Source organism: Aptenodytes forsteri, unplaced genomic scaffold, assembly GCF_000699145.1.
Source record: "Aptenodytes forsteri isolate BGI_AS27 unplaced genomic scaffold, ASM69914v1 Scaffold88, whole genome shotgun sequence".
Lineage (NCBI taxonomy): Eukaryota > Metazoa > Chordata > Aves > Sphenisciformes > Spheniscidae > Aptenodytes > Aptenodytes forsteri.
The window spans coordinates 2,027,113-2,048,780 of NW_008795948.1; the positions used below are offsets into that span (position 1 = coordinate 2,027,113).

The 21,668-nt window shown below is 35.9% G+C and overlaps 1 protein-coding gene across 1 annotated transcript in view; it reads right to left on the reverse strand.

Annotated features, from left to right (window-relative positions):
- Window positions 1–21,668, reverse strand: part of RGS12 (regulator of G-protein signaling 12) — a 71,476-nt gene that overhangs the window by 33,083 nt on the left and 16,725 nt on the right. The window contains exons 2-3 of the mRNA XM_009285378.2: window positions 21,308–21,427; window positions 582–603 (exon numbers count right to left, since the gene is read on the reverse strand). Coding sequence (XP_009283653.1) covers window positions 582–603; window positions 21,308–21,427 — 142 coding nt within the window. The remainder of the gene's footprint in view (window positions 1–581; window positions 604–21,307; window positions 21,428–21,668) is intronic.

Here is a 21,668-nt window from a genome sequence, read left to right on the forward strand (position 1 = left end):
TAAAGCATTAAAGCCATGTTAAAATCAAAACAAACAAGCTTAAGTGACATAAAGAGGAGTTTACTTAGAAGTGCTCCAGAACTGCAAAAGCTCCACGCTGGGATTTTACAAATATCAAATTACTTACCCCCTTCTCAAAATGCATCACACCTTAAAGAAATTTCAACCTCAACAAATGCACCAAGACAGCTTACAACTTAGGAGCTAGAAGATGTCTTTTCAAAAGCAAACAGAGTTTGTAAAGGACAATAAAACAGAGAACAAGATTTTATCTACCATCCAATTATATGAAGTCTACCAGCTCTGCCTCTTTATTATTATGAATGAAGAAGCCTAGTTATAATAAAAACGTGCATATATAGAGATGTGTCACAAATAAATTATGCAAATGAATCAGTGAAAGTATGTGAACATAATCCTGCAATATTTTCATTGGCACAGTTCCCAAAGAAGTCACAGAGTTCTGCACCACTTTGGACTCACATCTTCTAATATATCACCTTATTTACCACATACTATGTTGCTTAACGTGGAAAATTGATTCTCTTTCATTATAAAAGTAAAAATAAGCTTCAGCTTACCTCCATCAGAAACAGTTGCTGACTGCAATAAGAAAGAGAAAAATAAGTGTTACTTAAAGTTCACGGTAAGTATTAGAAATCTCTGAGCTTCACATAATATTTGAAGTGTTAGCTACTTGTTATCATCTTATTAACAACAGAAAACATGAGAGAGGAAAAACTAAAGAAACCAGCTGTTACTTTCTCACAGGTGTTTCCTCCCCACCATGAAATTCACCCCAGGCCTTTTAACCACTGTCCTGGAACTTGATCCCACTAGTATTTACTGGACAAAGTACTTCCTGCTGTGAGGAGCTACACTGCTTCCAACAGTCCTTCTTAGATGAATAGAGTCAATTGGTTGGTATACGTGAGAAAGCAGATACCTTAAAACAGACCTGCAAAGACTTAAAATGAAAACACCACCTCATATACTTTATGTTGCTGCAATATCTGGAGATATGTGGAATCAAAATTAAAATTTGGTATTTTGTCAGTCAGATGACTCTGAAAGCTTCCCCTGCCCATCACTTCTGACTTCCACAGAGCCAAAAGGATGTTAAGATTGTTTCCAATATGCTAGGTAAGAACTCCTCACCATCTCTACTAGTATTTTACATCAAATTTTCACGGACAATTAGTCTTCTAGTGAAATGTTGAAGTTTATGTGCTTATCTACCCTACACTTCTCACCTTTGATCACAAATTTTCTCAAGGCAGCTAACATTTCTGTAAAACCAAGTAGGTGACCATTTCCCAAACATGTACTCCAGCACTTGCACCTTGACACTCAGCTGAGTGAAAGACTGGAAGGATAGATGATTTTTAGATTTAAGTTTGTATTGATTTTTAATGGCTATTAAAAATTATTATTATTTTAGTTTGGGGAATCTTTTTTCTTGGTCATTTAAAGTGTCCGTGAACCTCTAAGTAACTTTCTAAATAGTTAAAAAGAAACTCTCCTATTTTGTATGCTCTTTAAAAAGCTAGGGAAGAATGCCCTATAAAATCTACAATTTCTTCAAGACGGAAAACACACGGAAGAAAAAACCATACATATATACACAACTCTATAGAAAAGTGCTCTTTCCATAGTTTTTCTGTATTTTCCAGCCTTGGCAACAAACATTCCCTCTCCCCTTCAAAATCCACAAAAACCTTTAGTAATCCTTAAAAGAATAGTATCTTCTCCTTTCTTTCTCTTTTCTTTCCTCTTTCACTGCAGGATCTCATACTGCTGTTAGCACTATCTGAAGAATATCACTTGTTATAAACTGTTGTGGCCTCACCATTCACATCAGCAGCAGAGGATCTGATCTAGTTTTTAATACAAGTATTGTGGAACTTTCAAAGTCTAAACTAGTCTCTGTTGACATCATTCCTCTGGTGCTAGTTCAGATAAACACAAATACATCTTTCATGGAAAAGATAAAAAAAAAGATGGCGCTTTTTGTTTAACTACACAAAAATAAATGCTTCTGAATCTGTGAAGCATAATAATATAATCAAAAGTATATCCAGGCTTCTCACTTTTTTTAATAGCACTGTTTCAGGTATCAAAAAAGTACTTCTGCTTTGGGCACAGTTGTTCAGTGAGGCTTAGGACATCTTTTCTACCTCTATTTTGCATGTAAGTCTAGCAAGCATATTATGCATTCAGAAGCCGTAACTTAATTCATGTTTGTAATTTAGAAAATTTAATTTACATTACTGAAATCTGTTTTATAAATATGATTACTTTTAATTTCTTATTCACATACTGTACAGAACAGCTGATGAATAAACAATTTCAATGTCATTTCTCAAAGAATGAAGAAAAGGATGACTCAAAGTACAGTAATAGTGTCAGTTTACACATTAGACAGAAAAAAATAAAAATACTTTCAAAATATATACGGTTTAGGAATGGTCATTTACTTCAGCAGCTTGCATGAATCTAGATTCAAACACCAAGTACAATTCTCCTTCATGGTTTTGAAAGGTATCAAGTAAAATGAGTAGGATTCTCATGGTAGTAAAAAGAATATTTACACTACTTTTTTAAAAAACTAGGAAGTTAACAATTGTAAAATATCATTTTAAAGGAAAAATGGTGTGATTTCATAGAAAAGCTCAAACATTACAGTAATAGTACCACTTAAGTTCTACGGACAATGAGATACAGTTTTACCTCAATCCATGTAGCATAAGTCAATGCAGTGAGCTTTCTACACACCATGGGTTGCATTTGTGTGTTCATTTTAAATGCTTTGGCTAATGCACGTTACATTACATGTATCAACATCTTAAAATCTCTCCAAGCAAGGCCTTAGTAATTATTATGTTTAAACATTAAAAAAAAAAAATAGTACCCCCAGGAAGAACAGAATTTCTTATCTAAATATCAACCACCTATAAGATATTTCAGATTTCCCTTTGGTTTTGATATATTCCAACTATATGGTATTTTTTTATATTACAGTGTCACTAAAACTACCCAGAATGTTCCAAGCATTATCAGTTTACTTCTGTAGATCACAGAATAAAATTTATTTTAAGAACATTTCTTTAAATACATCTATGTAACTGAACTAAATCCACTTAATACAACAAAACCAGCTGGAAAATAATCCTTGTAATTATTGTGTAAGAATTCACAGTAATATGTTCAAAACATGTTTCTGAGTACTTAGAAATCTTAATATAAACCTGTCAGAAATTGCATGCAGTCCACATTTAGACAAAGCAGTTTCTCTTCTAAACTGTTCAGCTGAAACTTGTCTAGATTTGTCCAAAGGTATAAGTTGCAAGACCAGATTTTTTTAAATACTATGATGATCTCATTTTAAAAATTCACTATATGTTGGGGGCTGTTTTTCATTCTTCAGCACTCACGCTTACCACCACTGGAGGCTCTTCAGGACAAAATTTGATCTACTATACATATAAAGTTTGATTATTTGATGAAATTTAACATTTACCATATACATATTAAGAACTACCTATTAAAAAAACATATGTATTAAAAAGCTATAAAATTGAACAGTTCCTGTATGTAGCCATTTCTGAAAGATGAGGAAGGATAGGGTATGATCCCATGCCAGTTAGGGCCAATGTGAAGATTAAAAAAAAAGTAGTTCAGTATTTCATTCCAAATGACAGGACATATATGTATTCATTTTGTGAATGTACAGATGAACTATCACCCAGAGATAAAATCTAATTGCATTCAACCCTCAAATCCTTCACAACCAGGTAAGAACTGAAATTAGTTCTTCAAATTACCCTGACTTCCAAATTGGTTTAGGAAAAAGCCCATGGTATATGCCAGGAGTCTGATGGTCAGAAATTATCAAAATTTAAAAAATTGATATAGTTTAGGAAAACTAAAATGTCTTCCAGTATATCTCTTCATGGGAACTCTGCTTGCTCATCTAGCTGGATTAGCAGCTGAGGTATACAGACACACACACCCCACAAAGGTGGAGGATGCAACTCTCTTCCCTAGGCTTCAGCGCAAGACCTTGGATCCCTGTGATCCAAGTGACGAGCTCAGTGCCAGGGCCAGCAAGCTGAACGGTGGCTTCCCAGTTATCATACACCATAAAAGATGTTCTAGGTCTCTGTAAACTGGCAAATGCTTCAGCATATATGAGATAGCATAAAGTTCTGATTAAGAGAAAACATCAAAACATGTAAAATTTCTCTTTGTATCATCTCTCTTTGCTAGGTGGAAAAACCAGAAGGGCCCATGAGTTTTTTGGTGTCATGTTCAGGATCTGCTTGCAACAAATCTAAAAGAGTATTAGCTTACAATAATTAACAGGGAGAAAACTACTTTGTGAGTACATTTTTTTTTTCCCAGAATAGAAATAGACAACATAGTATCTTGCACCAACAACAGGGTAAAAAGGGAGAGAGGGCACATAGGAGAATAATTCATAAGGTTGAAACAGCCTATATCTTTTAAGCTTTCATGGGCTATAACCTGCTAGATGTGTGCACCACTGCATGAAACTAGTCTGATGACATCTTTCAGTTGACAGAAACTCTTATCCAGAAAATCCACTTAGTTCCATTTTACATGGATCAGGTCCCAGGAAACTAAGTATTGTCAAAGTCTGCCATAGTACCATGATGCAGAAAACCCAAAAACACCCTACCCATATCCCAGAAATTACACTGAGCAAATAAATCCATGTGTGCAGACTACCCAGATAACACAATACAAAAACGTCCTTTTTCTCCACCTCAAGATTTGTCATTCAAGTCAAAGTCATGCTCAAGTACTTGAGTAGAACAAAGGGGAAAGATGGGGATACCAGGAGGGGTGACACATACTAGGAAACGCCAGGCCTTAGCAATAAAATGGAGCAACATGAAATCATCTGTGCTAATAGAATGTGGGTGAGTGCCTTCCTGAGTCAAAAAAGATTTATCTATTTCCAACTCTTTCTGAGATGCAGAGGGATAAAATCTATAAGGAGAGTGAAGACATATTCCTCTCTCCTACAGTAACAATGACAAAATCACAGACTAAACAGAAACATCTGTTTCTTTCCTGGGCATCCAGAAATATTCAGAGAAAAAGGGATTTAAAATGACCCCTCTATGTGTCCTTTCTAAAGTACACTTTCTTCCAATACAGGCATCGACTTTTTGCTGCATCCAAAGAATTCTCTGACTGCTGCCTTCAGAATCTGTTAGACTTACCTAGTACAATGTTATACTACACGCTATTTTACAAAAGCCCCTCTAATTAAGCCTTTCAGCTTGTAATAGCATACCTAGCTCCACCAACCTTCTAAACTGATTTTCTCATATGATTTCAATATACAAAGTAAGTTTGGGAAACTTGTCGTGTTCTTTAAGAGATGAGGCACTGAAAATTTACAGACTGAATACAAATAGCGAACTTTCAAACATTCTGTCACTTAGCTCAGGGAAAGCCTATCACTCAGTCGACTGTCTGCTTGCATCTAGCTTTGTTCAAACTCCTTATTAAATCACCTGAAGCAACTTCTCCTTTTGCCAAGGTATGAATTATGAGCGGGTCCCTAGATCTTCAGTCACATTACTCCAGGACCTACATTACATACACGTATTTTTATCCTTTTAAATACATTACAGCATTAACATTGTACAAATGCCATGAACTCAAATGATCTCTGGGAGGGAGATCATGTCTCAAAATATGGTATATACTGTTCTAACATTTTAAATAAAAATTTAATATAAGCCATATTACTTATACATTATTGCTAGATTTTCCTTCTAATAAATACTCAAATGTACTTCTCACCTAAATATTAGAGTAATATTACAGTATTTTTATCATCATTTCAAAATATTCTTGCAATTAATTTCATGATTTAGAATTCTATGAGAAGAATTCAGAATGCCACTTAAAGGAGGGCTATTACATAATTCGTCTTTTCAATTCTCTACCACCAAAGAAGTGCATTTATAATAGTTAATATAAAAGTATTACAGATGTAAGAATTCCCAAGGAAAAAAAAATATAGTACAACTACCGTACAATAATTTTACTGAATACATTCTTCTCTGAAGGTTAAATATTTCTGTCAAATATTTGAATCTATAAAAACAACATATGAACAGTAAATGATGTGACATTTGGAAATGCTTTAAGAAATAAATGTTCAACTTTTTATCCCAAACAAAACCTATCTTATCACATATAAACACAGTGCCTTAAATGCCAAAACCATCCCTAAAATTATTTTGATAAAGATATATACAAAATATATACAGTTTTACCTAAAGATATAATATTGATACAATGGTACAGAAAGCATATACAAAATACATTGCACAGAATTAAAAAATAGGCACAGATTATAAACATACTGATTTTTTAGCTTTATACATATTGGGCACAGTTCATAAATACATCTCAAAATCTGAATGTTAGTTGGTACAATAAGATTCCCTTTACTCTTCTCTGATAATAAAACCCAGTGTTTGCATTTACAAAGGAATTTTAACTCAAATACTTTAAAGTAAAAAAGCTTAAAGGCTAAGCAAAAAGCATTCTGAAGCTGGTAACATTCTTCTCTAATTTCTTGCCAATAACAATAGCCTCTTCTAATTTCTCACTGCAACGATGCCTTGCCTTAGCTAAATATAATTCATATCACTTACCCGCTCTTCGTAAGAAACAGCAGTTATTTTTCCTAACAGTACTCTTCCTAAATTCATCTTCACTTAATATGGAAAAAGCATTTCCTTAACACATCAGCTTCTCAAAGATTAAACTAAAAAATTCAACCCTGTTCCATGCCTGTACATGCCAGTAAAGTTTAAAGGCATTTCGTATGAAGTTCTATTTTACTCCCTTTATGTTACCCATAGCAACAGGCCAATGCAGGAAGCCGTGGTTCGTCAGGGATTCAGATTAGATCTCAATTATCTCTCACCAGAAAAGCTAGATCATTTTATATAAATCATGCTGATTGTATTTTAAAACGTTTCCTATAATAAATCAGGAAAATAAAATGACGTTGAGTTGTGTGATAGTCCTGTATTCAATAAAACAGATTTCCAAGACAGTTTTCAGAAAAACATTAGTTAATCACCCTAACATTAGTTATAGAAACATTTACATAGTAAACCACTATTTTCAGAGGTTTACATAATGCAAGCCAGAATAAAGTAGGACCTCAAACAGTCTATTCTGCTTAACTTTTCAGCAGTTAACACTATAAATTGCATGTAAAAATCCGCAGTATAAGGAAACTTGGCGTATTTGGTTAAACCTCGGAGCAGCCTGTTGTCACTAAAGACCAAATTCTCCTTTCAGAAACCAACTGATATTCTGCCCTTCCTTCCTCACTACCCGAGCCTGTGCTCAACTGATGTCAAGACAGTTCTGTGCACAGCGCCTTGGGAACAGAGAGCAAAATAGGCTACTTGTAATGTAAGAGGGAAGTGCTATTAACTTGGCTGTGACAGCAATGTCTTCAAGAGACTGTATATGGAAAGTATAGGATTTCATGAAGTTTGCTCTATTCACAAGTAAATAGCGACAGTACCTAAACCATTCATTGCTGTTATTTTTTAAGTGATCAGAATACCATTTTCTGCTAAAAATAAACACCAGAATTGCAAACTGGGAATGATTAGTGGGCAGTTTTATGCTAGTGGGATGTCCTTAAAGCCAAGGTGGACTTAGTAGTAGCAGTTTAGGAAAGAGGAATCTTCTCCTTTGTTCAATGCAGCATGTGGAATCCCCCACATCCATAGAGTTCCTAGGTTGAGCCCCTAATATAAAACCAACCCTACAAAGAAGGCAAATATTACTCCAAACTTATATAGAGAGAAAATGAGGGAAAAATAAGTTAAGAGCCTTTACTCAAGATCTCATGGTAAGACTGGCTTGCAAAAGACAGTCCAAGTCTGCGCATCTTCCCATTTTTGGACTTAGGATGAAGAGACTTGGTTAACAGAAAAACTCAATCTTCTCAAATTAATTTAGAGTGATCAGAGAAGAAATTTTAAGCTAATTGCAGATGAAAATGGAGGAAGCATACTTTAACAAGCATTCCAGAGACATAAAAAAATTGCTGCAATGGACAACTGCATTGTTCATTTTATGATTGATTACTTGTTTGAATAGGCACACCACTGCACTTTTGAATGCTGTCTTCTACAAGTATTTAATACCATGAAGAAATGCAATGGAAACAAATGGGTGGGTAGACAGGAAGGAATGTGTTTTACAAATTACACCCTCCATTATTTTAGGACTTAAGAAGCAAATGCCCTATGATACTTGCACAGAACAACAGTTTTACTATGTGTGGATAAGTATTAAAAATTTATAATTTTATAAAGAAAAAATGCCAAACAGAGCTGTTCAAATACTGCATTTTGCTTGACACTAAACCAAGTGGGACGCAGAATGTATTTTCACTGTCAGTACCTTAACCAAACAGCCACACCATTACAAATATGCAGGTGACCAGGTGCATAATAATCCTTACACTGGATAAGTAAAAAGCACAAATGGATCAGAAATGCCTAGAGAACTTTCCTGTAAACATCCCTTTGGGGTAACAAAAAAAAAAAAAAAAAAGGATTTTTATCAATAGTGTTTACTTAATGCTCGACCTAAGTCCTCTAGGAATCACCTAGAAAAACCAAATGTACCAGCAGTGTTTTAACAGGTGAGGATGTTACCCACAAGAATGATTAGGAGAAAAATAACCCCATATGCAATAGGATGTAGCTGCAAGACTAGCAGTTCACCAGAGTAACCGTAGTGAACATTGTTAGGAACACTGTGTGTGGGCAATCTTTTATACATTCTAGGCACTCATACTTGGCGTTACAAACCTAATACTTGGCGTTATAAACCTAATAATCCCTTAGTTTAAACAGACCTTTAGAGTTGTTGATTTTATTTCATTGAACTAAGCATTGCACGTCCACATTTTTTCCATGCAGTGACTCTACTAGCACCGCAAAAAAGCTCTACCAATTAGACAGTACCAGTTAATGATAATGCCTATGAAATGTCATGTGACCCTGAAAGCCCTTTAAAAAATTCATATCCCTCTACGTTTTCACAGGTTATTTCAGCAGCTGCCAGATTCAAAATCTTGTGATTTTGCATACCATACTTGTAAACCAGGCAGGCAACTCAAAGTTCAAAGGTCAAAAGCAGAAGGAATGTTAATTTGCAAAGCTATTAATGGAAAGTGTTAAAATATGACACAACAGCTTTAAAAACCTCATTCCGATATACCAAAGACGACAGTTGTAAACCCACATCCATCTGCTTAGAAGCTAAACTGTGGGAAGGGGTAGAGACCCCAGATATGGTTGATCTGTTTTTCCCTTCTACCCTCCCTCCAGTTCCTGCTCATATTTTCTTTTGTACATTTTTTTTCAGAGCAGAAAAAGCTGAAGAGAAAGACAGAATGACAGGAAGCCTGGATAAGTTTTAACTTGTCAAAAGATGAATAGGATTTAATATATCCCTGACTCCTAAAAGAAGAAAAAACACACAAAAAAAGCCAGGCAACTAGAAAGATGCAATCCCCTGGACCAGCTCCTAGTCACACTAATTCCTGAAGTAACTTTGACATTGGCAGAATGCACCATCAAAAATCTTAAATCTCATCAATATCAAGTATTTCTTTTTTAATCTCATATTAAAGAAAGTAACAACTACTTGCATGAAAGCCAGATAAAAAAATATCTGTTAAGAATATGATTTAGCTCACTGACCTTAGTTACTGAAATAAAAAGCAGGAGTATCAAAAAGCCTACACACAAATTAAGAAAACCTTGCTATAAAATAAAATGGGGGTTTTTTCCTAATTCTCCAAATTTTCTATAATCTGTCTAGATATATTTTTGTCAATGATTTGTCAACTACTCCACAATAAACAGACCCCATATGTGCAACTCATTAAAAGAGGGAAGATTCTCTTTTTTAAAACACTGTGGTTTCCCTCTATTAATTTTAAAGATAAAAGTCCTTCCTATTCCAAGGTGATATTAACAAAAAATATTTTCAAGCCAAAGTATTTGGAATTTGTTCATGTATAAATAACTGAAATACAAGCCTCCTTGTTAAATACGAAGACTTCCCATACAATAAATTCAGTGAAGAGAGTGGATGCAAACTGCTGTTCCAAGTGCCCCCTGCTGTCTGCCTACTCTTCTGAGACTGATGTACACATTTTAAAGTGTTAAGTTCAGGAAGATTTGCCATCCAGAAATCTACTCTAAAAAAAAATATTTGATTTTGAAAGCTGTATTGTAAACTTTGAAAAATACTTCTGTAGAGCCGGACTGTAAACTGATAATAAAAAATAGACTTTTTCAAAAATGTTTTTTAAATAATTACTATTTTTTTCCTTCTGTTGATCAACATTTTAAGACAACTAAATTCTCTCCACTAATAAAAACATGCAGAAACAGCATAACTTGCACATCCAGATGGAAGGTGACTTGCGGCCCAATAGTAAATTAAAATTAAATTACATATTAAGGAGGATATGATTAAGTGACAGATGACTGAAACACATTAAGCCACTTCTGAATTTCCTACTACTGCAGATGGAGCCTCTAAGAATCATTAGATTTTGAGGAAATGAATGTAAAACTGAGCATGAAAACTACTAATTTTTAAGTAAATAATGCATATATATCTTTCCTAAGCCTTGCAATTGTTTCCCTTTTAATTTTAAAAACTGATAGTTTTGCTGCTATACTTTCAGCCTTAAAGACAATTACACTCTGATATATACAGACATAAAGAATAAGACTATTATGTCAAAATTTGATAATACAGCTAGGACCTTTACTTACTACGTGCTTTCTGAGCAACAAGAAGCTGAAACTGCTCTGAAGTCTCTACACCTCAGAAATTTTGTATTCTATAAATACCTTTCATTTATTTTCAGTTATTTTAATAATTCATACCATCTGGGTTCTGTTTTATTGGATAAAAGTCCAGCTGGAAGAAAAAAAAAAATCGCTTTAGCGGCACACCTTAAAAAAACGCTGTAACAATTTGAAGGTAACTTGTAACTTTAACATGACATTCTTGCTTTACAGAAACATGTGCAAGTATAGTGAAAATTAACAGAAAGATTTATAAAAAACTTAATTAGAGAAGCATCTGTATCTACTAAACTCACTCATTTTACAAACAATACAATGCTAGAGAGATTTAAAACATGTCTATAAAAATGTTGTATTCTTAATTTCATAATAGAGATATAGAAAGTCAACTTAAATACTTATACTTACAAACTTTGTCTCTTTAAAACCTCATTGAATCCTTAGAAGCATTATTTATCTATTTCACTGCAAGATTTCTTAGCTCAGAAGACTACTCATTAAACCATATTCCTGTTTTCTGTTCGCTTTAGACAAACAAAACTTTATACTTACAGACACTTGACTATCAGTAAAAGTTTTCTCCATGTATAAATAGTTTAATAGCTCATTGTTAAGAAACAGTCCCTTCCACTTTATTATTACGCTCTTTCTGAACACATATTTACTTCTTCCAGAGTCCAGTAAAAAAATGAAGCTTCTCTGTCTGTTGCCCTATCAACACCTCTCCCATTCTCCTCCCTCCCCAGCACATTCTCCGCCCTAAATACTGGTTCTGTATCTTCTCATCAAAAGGAACAGGCAGCTTTTAAAATGGTGTTTAGGCAGGTCCTGTGTAACAATAAAGCTTCTGTAAAGACAACAGCATGCTGCTGAGGAATCTGCTAATGTAAAATGCATTCGGTAAAGGCCTACAGGACTCTATTAAACGTTTGTCCAAACTTGTTTAAGCACTGAGTCAACATCGTTTTCTCCTCCAAAGTATTCTCTTTTTTAATACATTCCCCTTTGATGAGTCTATTATCTGAATGAACTAGGTCATCAATCCCTATTATAAATACTTAAAATATAATCTAAAAATACTTTTAAAAAAAAATTGTTAATACTTGTAAGACTTACAGCAAATGTCTTTCAGTTTCTGGCATGTAGGTACGTGTCTCAGTATGATTACAATCACATGTATGCATATTATGCAATCTATCTCATCCTACCAAAATGCTCCGTGTTCTTTTGAGTAAGCAGGGCATTGGCATTTACAAGGATCGCGTTCCAAGTGAAACATGATTCTCGTAATTTTCAATACCACACCTACTCTCCAGACGGACCAGCAATATCCGTGTATTTTCAGAAAGAAATGCACGCACTTTCTGCTCTTAAATACCATCCTTCCGCAGTTCCTCGGTCCAGAGGGAAGTAGAGGATGGGATTTTTACTGTATTTTTTTAAGTATCAGAACAGATGAAATGTTTTGAAGATTTAATATTGAATAAAAAGCAGTAGCTCATCTAGTAGAAGCTCCACAGGTGACTTTTTTTTTTTCTTCCTCCCCAGACTTCACTGGACTGATAAATCCATGACAACAGTGAAAATTAAATGGTACCAACTCCTAGCCAAAATCCCAGCAGTTTAAGCACAGAGACAGGGTCAGAAACAATTCACGGATAGCTACAGTGCTACCAGTTGTGCCATATGTATTCTGTGATTATACTCTAGAAATACCAATTCAGTTCATTCAATAAGGCCTTAATTCATTCCCTAACATTAACCAGGTCTCACAGAGCAAAAACCCCTCCTTACCCCCATTAGCACGTGACAGGACAAAAAGACACACCAGGGAACAGGAGGAGCAGCCGAGGGAGGGCAGGAAGAGAGGCGTGAAACCAGTCACCCAGTGCCTCGTTCCCACCCAGGAACTGCATGGGCAATCCGTTTCGCAGCAGAAGCTCTAACCAGGAAAGCTGCAGGTACCCTCTTCCTCAGACAGCTGGAGCACAAACAGTAAATGCTCACAGAGCACACGGCAGTTACACTGCGCTAGGAGATACTATGGTTGGCGAGCCCTTTCATTTACAAACAAACAAGTTTACACCAAGTGAAAGGTAATGCAGCTTCCTGTGCCGAGAGTACAATCCATAATCGCACAGTTAAGGAGAAGCAATGTCCATCCTTGAGTCTAAGAACATAATCGGTTCAGAACATGCGTTTATCAAACCCAGTATTATGTTTCCAGTAGTGGCCACACATGGATATCTACCGACGAGTAGCACAGGGCAACATGTAGGACATTTCCCTCATTACCTTCTCCCAGACTCCATGTTTTTTTAGTTCAGGAGATTTCCTGAATCTGGTGTGGCTTGTCTCCTTAATAATCCCCAGTGGCTCTCTTTTCCAAATACTTGTCCACTTTCCCCCCCAGGACATGCAAATTTCTTGCATCCACAGCACTGAGTGGTGAGGCATCCCGCAGACCGACTCACCTCCTGCATGAACAATCGTGTTCTTCTGTTTGTTTTGCTCCTGGCTCCAGCTACCTTTAATTAATGGTGCCAACTTCTTGTCCCGAAGGAGACAGTGAGTAGTCAATCCCAACTATTTTTTCTATGCCACCCATGACTTTGTATGCTTTCTTACGCCTTTCTGAACCTTTTCTACTTCTAATATATCATAACATTTTTGAACTAAAGAGAACAGGTGTGGGCAAATCACAGATGTATACAATAGAATCATTATGTGTTTTTTTCCTCTATTCCTTCCCTAATAATTCATAACACAGGATTTTGTTTCATTGCTACTGTACTGAGCTGATGTTTTCATGCAACCCTCCCTTATAACTCAAAGACCTCACTTCTGAGAAGAAACAGTCAGCTCAGAGACATAAATATCATTTGATATATGAAGCTAGGGCTATTTTGCCTCATTTCCATTGCTTTACATTTATCTGCATACATTTTCATCTGCCATTTTGTTGTCCAGTCATTCAGTCTTATAAAAGCAGCCTGCTCTCATCTTCAGAGACTGCTCTTGTCCTTCTTACCTTGAGTAACTTCACCTCACTGCTCACCTTCTTGAGAGGAGCCTTAAAAGATGCTCTTGAATCAACAAGTGTAACATAAGAAACCGAAGCAAGGGCCAGCCTTAAGTGGCAAATAATTCTGGGTTTCAATAACAGACCCCAGTGCAGTAAGCTATTATTCTGCCTTAATGTCATGTGCCTCATGAATTAGACCCAGAAGAGCGAACAGTTTCAGTTCAAAGAGAGTAAGCCCAATTTTAAAAGAATGCTAGGTATCAAAGGTTACGGAAAAAGACACCCCTGAGAGGTTGCCCACCTACCAAGAGTCCAGTTCTGCAAGCATTGACTGTTTCATCACTACTCAAGGAAACCAGAACCAAAAGAATAGAGCCAAAACCAAGGTCTGATACCTCATAAGGGATATGACCCCTCTGTAGCTTCAGGTGGTTACTTTAACTTGCTCACCCTGGCTGATCCATGTAGTTCCACAAACATGACTGCATCAGAGATGTTGACAGCTTCATGAATTCACCTGCGTCCATTTAATCACACATCTTAGGAATGGCGGTACTGACTACTGACAAGAAGTAAGGCCTGGTGCCTGAGGATTTACGCAGAATACAAGTTCATATCTAGTCCCTTGAAAGCATATACTGTGCCTCTGGTTCCGCGACAGAAATTGGCTTGTGTTGGAGAGCCAAGCCCAGAGGCAATAAGGCTTGGACAGCACTTGAGTGGCAGGGTCAGACAATGTACTGATTGCTTCCTCAGCGAGAAATTTCTCCATACAGTGCCAACCATCTTCGCACATATGGGGACTGAAGTCCCTATGGAATCCATCCTAGGCAACACTCTTGGTTTCTTCTCAGGCACCAAAGTATGGAATGAGCACTGCCATGATGAGCACTGCTATATGCACCTCACAAAGAAAGTAGAGGTGAGATCCAGCTCTCAGCACATTCCCTGACTACTCCGCTTTTTACATGCAAATTTACATGGCAAATTTCTCCAGAATCTGAAATACAGAAAATAACCCAAAAGCAGGAGAAAACAGTAAACAGTAAAATTACCAAAGCATGGTAATTTTACAATTGCAATAACAGAGAACAAATCCCATTATTCTCAGTGTCTGGAAAAAAAATCACACAGTTTAACATTCTGGACTGTATCTAGAAATAAGTATCTCCAATTCATGATAAAGAGGTTACACACAACTGTACTTATCTGTTGACCAACCCACCTTTGTCAGATACTTTACAAAACAGGGTAAAGAGCATAAGAACTTTCCATGATAAAGTCTATAAGCGTAAGGAAAACTTAAGAGCATATATTGGTAATCTTTTAAAAATTATGGTACAGTATAAAATACCAGCAAAGGCTTAACATGCTAGTTAATGCTAGTGCACAACCTGTGGAAAAAATAAATAAATGTATACTGCTAGCACGATGTTTTCCTTCTTTAGGGAGTAACAATGGATATAACTAAAGTACCTGATAAGATCACACACGCCAAAGTAAAAGCCTGAAGAAGATCCTCTAGAGTACACTGAAAAGAGTTAGAAATTCTTAACAGAGCAGTCTAGAGAACCAAATGTGAAAAAAAATTATGCTCTTGGAAGTCTTCAAGACATACTAAGAATGATGACAGCAAAAAAAAAAAAAAGGTCTGAGGGATAACATAGGCATCATCCAGAATGAGATGATGTAACCTACAGACATACTGGCTGTATCTGTACTAGTCAAATAAATAGTGCCATAAGCCATCGTGTAATTCCAAAGACAGCTGGTGCTTTCTGGCCACTATCATACCACCAAGCTCTCCCACCCTCCTATCGATCAAGCTGGTTGCATCCAAACTGCCTGCAGGGCACAGTGATACTAGCTATTAGGGCTAACTTCCAAACCATGTCCAAAACCATTTGAGAAAATAAATTAGTTGGCCCAGGACAAAGCCACATAAATGACAACTCTAACAATGTGACAGTACAAACTGTCACTGTTTCATTTACCTACACAGGTGTGCAGCCACTATGCAGCACAGTCGGTAAACAACTCCAGCCAGGACTGCCAAAGGTCTGAACAGAGCAGAAGAACGCCTGGCAGAAACCACTGGATGCTTTCAAAGCCTTACTGATCAGCTCCATGACCACATATGCTACAGTAATTCAAGGTAAAGAAATCAATGTTTAATGTCATGACTAACTTACACTATTTAAAGCTATATATTATAGTTCAGCCAGAGGGTTTGAGCTATTACAGCAAGAGAGTGGAAAATCACTAGGTACATATCCTACACTTAGCACTGTTTTAAAAGCTGACCCCTGGTGGCACACTCCAAGAAACAGGATCTGTTACTCACTGCTACTCCACCGAGCAACACTATGCAGGTTGAGAAACAAAGAACCTAGGCTGTGGTCACAGACCCATGAGCCTTCCAAAACAGCAGTGTCAGGGGCTGGACTGTGTTAGCATTCGGACTTCAGAACATCCATACATAAGACAGGAGTAGCCCTTTAAGAACTCTGTTATTAACGTGTTAAAAATACAGAACTACCTATTACATACAAAAATGGAGATTTTATTCTTGCATGCAGTTTTATTTCACAACTGGCCTTTTCTCCACCTTCATGAAAGCAGACAGCAAAACTGTCAATTGGTCGGTTACATCTTAGATAAAAATTAGGACAAAATACATGCAAAAGATGCAATACTTAAAAGTACATGGTAGAACCTGTGTATACTAGCTGCCCATGGCAAGTTATCATAGCTTAAAAAAATTGGTGAAACCTAAGACAAAAATATACTTTTTTTTCAAATTTTAAATTCACAATTATAAACTGAGAATGAAGAGGCCTCTTGCTTTAAATTACATAATTATACTAGCCATGGTGGTGGCGCTGTGGTCATGGTGATGATCTAAGAACGTCAGTAAAGCAAGCTCTGCAAGAAGAGTTAATACTTTTTATTAGATCAACTGACAGGGTGGGAAAAGTTTGGAGCATGTTTAGCTCTTCTTGTCTGATTTTCCTAGTATACTAGTTGATCTAACATAAGCTATTTTCTCCCTGTGTAAGCTTTGTCTGATCATTTAAATCAGTCAAACAAAGACAGGTACCCACTTAAAAACTCATTATTAAGTCAAATGAGCATTTAGGGGGTTTTGCCACCCACAGATGCCAAAGCTAACATCCAGCAGAGACATGTCATTCATTAGTATAAAACCCCATACCTAAGAGATGTGTTGTATGCTTTCAATTAGCAGATGAAATGCAAAAAAAGTTGCTTCAGTGGAATTAACAAAACAGAAAAAAATCAAGCATTATTATCTATAATAACAGCTAATACTACATTATTAATGGTTATAATTAAGATAGAACATTCTAACAAAATTCCTCAAACTGATTTTTAAAAGGAATATATGATACATTCCAACTTTGAAAACATTACTAAACTTTAGAAATTTGATCCAACAAATGATCTTTTTCATATAGGATATAGCTTTAAGGTTTCCAAAACTGGATGAGGACAAGAAGAGCAGCAGCAACAGCCATCTTTTTTGTCCTGATGTTTAGTTAAAACAATTAAATAGTCTTTAATTTTAAAAAGATCTCTACTTTCAAGGATTATTTAACAATACTCAAAGAGCTTGACACTTGTTTGCCCAAGATATTACGTCTCTCATGATACTCTTCTGCCCTATTTTTAACCACTGAGAAATACCAAAAGTACAAGTGCCACAGTGATTTTCAGGAAACGCAACAGCTTTGAATGTTCCCCTTGGCGAGGAGGAACCTAAATTTGTTGGCTTCCAAGGGTATTTTTACAGACCTCAAGAAAAATTAAAATATTAATGAGCTACAGTTGAAAGTGTAATGGAATGTGGTTCCAAAACTGTAGATGAGTAAAAGGATTACTCTGTTTAATGTAAATTTTTACAAAGGCAGTGTTCTAGTCTCTGCAGTCTCACAGAGTCACCTTTAATGTGTTTATAAATCTGTAAACAATGTCTTTGCCAGGACAGAATCGTGCTAAGAGGATGAGAGTAGTAGCACTTACCTACAGGGAAGAAAAGTAGGAAGAAAGATAGGATCATGCTCTCTCATTAGTCCAAATATTAAATAATCCTAAATCATGGCAAGTTCCATTTAGCTTAAGCTACACCTTGCAAATATGAACAAGCAAACATGCTATAAAGTAAAATTGGTGGAAATCACAGAATTTTAACGTGGTTGTTAATAGACAATACTTCATAATGACAAACGATTCACATAAGGAAAATTTATTACTACATACAAAATAGGAATCTGTTCTTAATAAAAACACATTTCTTGTAATTTAATAAAGAAAAAGTTCTAAATACATTTCTCGTGAAAACAACATAATTAAAGTATATACTAGACATGCTAATTTTCTGAATTCAGTTCCAACTTACAAGATAATCATATTCAGCCCTGGTGTGAACAAGCACAATTTCCACAGTGCAGAAATAAAATTGTGTATTTTGTGTTTTGTGAAACATTTTCCACACCATAGTCACAGTGTAACTGCATCCATTAATTTTGCACTCTCATCCTATTTTGATCCCTCTAGATTTAAAATAATCTTGTATACAGGTTCTATTAGTAAAAACAGCACCTAGAGGTTAATCCTACAAACTTGTCTGTTTTCTTCTACGTATAATACAGCTTCTGAAGGTAAGAGGAAAATGTTTAAGGAGGGGCAACTGTATCATTACAGCTATTAAAATTTAAAAAAAACAAACTACAAAGAAATCACGCCACCTTATGGCAAAAGACAGCAAAACTGACGGCTGGTATTTCACACACTACAGCTCCAAAGACAAGAGGAGCAAGTTCATACTTTCACAAAAAATCCAAATACAGCCTTCTTCAGACCCATAAGCAAATAAACAGTGTTCAGCATATGCCCATAAAAGAAACTGCATGGAACCTACTTATACTGCTCAATTTAGAAGACTAAGTTGGATGCCAGCAGGAATCAAACCCACAAGCTCAGAGAAGCTTATTCATTTTCAAACTTCATGTTTGGGTTAGTACCTTATCTATTCTGCTAAGATAACTGTAAAGAACACAAAAGCAACCGAGTAGCCTATATAATATGTTCATGATCATTATTCCAAAGGTGGAGTCTCTAAGAATTTCCTGGTATTGTTATTTCCTCTTCCAGCAACTCTAAATAGATGGCCTGAAACAATCTAAACATGTACTAACAACATTGTGTTCTACTACACTTAGTGTAACAGTACTTGGGAAAAGTGCTGCAATAACAACGTTAATGTTAGAATCAAAATCGAAACACCTCAACGCTATTTTACTTTGACTTATGAAATTTTTGAAATTCTTCTCTGGGTTGGTATTTCTCCTGGTGGCTAGAATGTCACTCTTATGGCATGCAAAGGGAAAAAAAGAGATTTCAAAGTGAAAAGAAGCAATTGACAGAGAGCAGTCCACACCCAAATAGCGACATGAAGTAAGGGCATTCTTCCAAATACAGATTTTAATACAGATTGTTTCTTTGTCCAATTCATGCCGTGACCTAGAACGTAAGTTTCCCCATCCAAAGTAACAGCTTTAAGAATTATAACATTGGGTACCACAGAGAGCCTCTCAATCCCTCCTGTTGGTGCTACTCAATTTATATACACTAATGAATACCAACTAAGACATAATGAGAGAAAAATGGACTTTTTAGGCCAGAAATTAAATTATATCTTTGGTGTTCAAAATATGAGATGTGCACATAAATCTCTATGAAATTTTAAACTGGAAGAATGTGGTGTAAACCATGTTTTTCCTATTGCATATGAATTACTAGCACTAGGCTCTTAGATATTCTGAGAGGATTCTCTCTTACTGTGACCAGAAATTCTGTCAAAACTGGTAATATATAGTAGCAAGCTTTTTTGATTTAGAAGAATCACCATTTTCTGATGAAGAAAGATGTAGCTAGATGGTTCCCAAACAGCTTTATCCAGAGGATCTTGCTCTCTTTTTTAAAGTTATGCACTTACTGTATTAAAGTTATGAGTGCAAAGAAATGAAAAAGTATTTTCCATGACTAGAAAAAAAAAGCAAGATGCTTAAAAGCTTCAGACAACAAGGTAGAAATAGACCACAATGAAAAATGTCCTTTAAAACATCTGAGAAATAAGTAATTACAGTTCCTACCTGCATTCCCTAAGCACGCCAGAAGCTCCTTCCATATATTCTGTTCTCTAAAAATCCAGTGCACTGAGCTCCCCTCTCCTTCAGTTCAGAGTCAGTGAAATGCCGTTCTTCCTACATTTTCCCATGGCAGGAAACTCAGAATATCTCCCTCTTTCCTCCTCCCATCTCAAACACTTTTTAAACACCTCCTTCCCATTTAGAGGAATCAGTGTGCCACATTTCCTCCCATGCTGAAGAGCAGTATAATATATATTACATGGTTCCTATGCCAAGAGCTCTGCACATATTTTTGTTTCTCCCTAGCCACAAACCTTCTTCCAGATAAGCATGATAAAGGGGTAAGGGAAAAATATCTCTATTCACCTTCACATCACTATGGGTCAGGTTTTCCCGAGGAAGCACACTAGAAGAGAAGATATAATGAAGCCATATTCCTACAGCTGGTTGAGGGAGGCTCCCAGCAGAGCAGGAGGAGCAGCTTTTTAAATTCAGATGGCTTTTCGTTCCTTGTTTTCACCAAATTCAATAAGGTTTGGCCACTGAGGCCCAGGCATCAGCTGATGGTATACCCGTTGTGAAATAAAATTATTATATTACACTCAGAAAGACCCAAAAATCACCATAACCAATGACCAACACCATGTTGATTAGGAATTCCCTTTTCTCAACTGCTGACATATAAGGAGGAAAAACCTATTTAAGTATTTTTTAAAACTTTTCCATACTCCGTAAGCTACATTCCTTAGGAAGTTATGTAAAGAGCCTGGTCCAGCAACAAATTTAACCCCCCAAAATTTTCTCAATGCAATGATCATCAGCTAAATGAAAAAAAGAATACGATGAGCATTTGATTTTTTTATATATCATGATACAATGATTTCTAAGATATGATCAACATTTTGATCAGCAAAACTGTATTGTTTTGCTCTACATGACCAGCTGTGATGAGTAAAATAAAGTCAAAATTCCCCACAGAAAGAATGGCCACTGCTGGCATCAATGTAAACTATTAAAGAAACTGAACAAGTCAGGTGATACCTGAAATCTGTATTCCCCTGACATAAATGTTATATGATGATTAGTAACTTTATTACACTACAGATATTACTTTCCTTCATTAATAATCAGCATTAACTACTGTAAGTTCCTCTCTAGGACTCACTTCTAAGTTTTAAGTGAAAGTTAATTACCTCAAGGTCATCCAGAGAACGAGTAATACTAAATCGCTTAGATCTTCCAAATGATCTTCGAACAGAAGAACGTGGGGGAGGAGCCTGATTTAATCCCATTGGATGTCCAAATTTTGTACCCTGAACAAAACAGAAAATATATTTTATTATTTCACTTCTTTAATTTTAGTACATTGCTGATCATAGTGACAGCATCTGAATTCTAAGTATGGGTAGGTACAGGAAGTAGGAATGTAGGAGCTGTACAGAAATGTAGGAATTCCAAGGAGATGGATTTGCAAACCTGTAAACAGGACCACAATTTCAACACAAGTTGGTTACTTGCCATGCCCCTGTAAAATCATGTATTAAAATCATTAAA